General features: G+C 32.2%; 1 protein-coding gene across 2 annotated transcripts in view; it reads right to left on the reverse strand.

Annotated features, from left to right (window-relative positions):
- Positions 1-299: 299 nt before the first annotated feature.
- Positions 300-1,635, reverse strand: part of LOC106475024 (carboxypeptidase B-like) — a 27,600-nt gene continuing 26,264 nt past the window's right edge. Inside the window, exon 11 of one of the 2 annotated variants that reach the window (XM_013935721.2) lies at positions 300-839. In XM_013935721.2, coding sequence (XP_013791175.2) covers positions 652-839 — 188 coding nt within the window. In that variant the 3' untranslated portion in view covers positions 300-651. The remainder of the gene's footprint in view (positions 840-1,635) is intronic. The other variant, XM_022379242.1, reaches the window with a different exon arrangement.

Below are 1,635 nucleotides of genomic sequence, written 5' to 3' on the forward strand. Positions count from 1 at the left end.
AAGGAAGTAAAATACGTATATATACACGTACATACATATATACACAAACACATATATATATGTACGACTTCTAAATTAAAAACTATTTTGAAGACTATAAAATGTAAAGAGCGCGATGATTATAAAAACGTTAAAGAGTAAAATGACAACAACACTACTTTATCAGTTAATTTATTACTTCATAAACAGTGTCAAAATAAGTTTGAAAAGGAAAATAAAAAAGCAGAAGGAAGAAAGCAGAAAAAAATAAAGAATAACAGTAGAAAAAATAAATATATAAATATATACTCTCACTCAAACAAACATATACAAAAAAACAACAACAAAAAAAACGAATATCAAACAGGGAAAGCCAGGAAAGTAACTAAAACTAAAGATTATAAAACAATTACAAATTGGTAACGTTTCTTTTGGAGTCTTTTATGTCATCACAAAATTAAAAATTTCGTGGTAGAGATAAATGCTGTTTAGGGTTACAGAAGTCAGAACCTCTATCTTGAAAGCTTCCTCCATTTTTCTGTCCCTTTTAAATTTAAAACCATCATAATCTAAATCTATTAGTGTAATATTTTCAAAGGCATGGCCATGCATGTTAAAGTGTTGAAGAGTAGGAAGGTGTTTTTTTCTTTCGAATTTTTAAAAGCCAAAGATTTACAATTCTTTCCGAATTTCTGAAGCCAAAGCTTTGACGGCAATCCACAGTTCTTCTCCCGAGGGTATGATTTGGTTGGAAGGCAGAACAAATCCGTGCTTGCCGGTGTCTCTCAACTCTGCAGTGAAAGAATACTTTATGCCTGCATAGCCATAGGCCCAATCATCTGATCCACCTGAGGCTGTATCTGGAAAAGTTAAACAAGCACAAGAAGTAATTTTGGTAACAGCATGGTTAATGACCAGCTTTAAAAACATTTTTAATATCCTGCCTGTGAATAAGAAAATACAGGAATTTGAAACAAAAATAATTTTTTACAACCTACATACATTCAACGTAAAAATGCCATTAAGAAAATACAAACAAACAAATTAAAAGTATCAGAATTGCATAATGAAAGTTTCATATTACGTAAACATGAAGAAAATGCATCAACTTAATACAGTTGTTATTTCTTCCTTATAATGTAGTATCCTTTTTTTTCTTGCACAGCTTTAGCTAGAATCCCTTACTAAACTTGGTCACTTTAGTACATAACCCTTTACTGCGTGTTGAACTGTAAGTTGTAGCTCAAGCTCTGTTTGGCTGCTCAATTACCATAAACCTTACAAATACTAAGGTGGACTTCACAGCTTCTACAACCCACATAAACTAGTGATTTCTGTGATATATTGATGTACCACGTGTTTTCTGTCTTCTTGTATTATAATTGTATTTATTCTGAATTAAATGATATACATAGTTTTTTCCTCAGGCGCATTCACTATCTACATGACTGAGGGCCACTCATGTCAATAAGGGATGATACACGTACTTCTAGGAAATGCCATGGTTTGCTGCTAGAACAGACCACTGCTTCCTTTCATAGCATAATTCATACTACAGTGATATCCTCTAAAGAAAAAGAATAACTAGACGAACAGAACTAACTAGTTCCCTTTGTCAGTGTTCTGTACTGAAAATAGACCTGCAACACACTAAAA

This window comes from Limulus polyphemus, unplaced genomic scaffold (assembly GCF_000517525.1).
Source record: "Limulus polyphemus unplaced genomic scaffold, Limulus_polyphemus-2.1.2 Scaffold7982, whole genome shotgun sequence".
Lineage (NCBI taxonomy): Eukaryota > Metazoa > Arthropoda > Merostomata > Xiphosura > Limulidae > Limulus > Limulus polyphemus.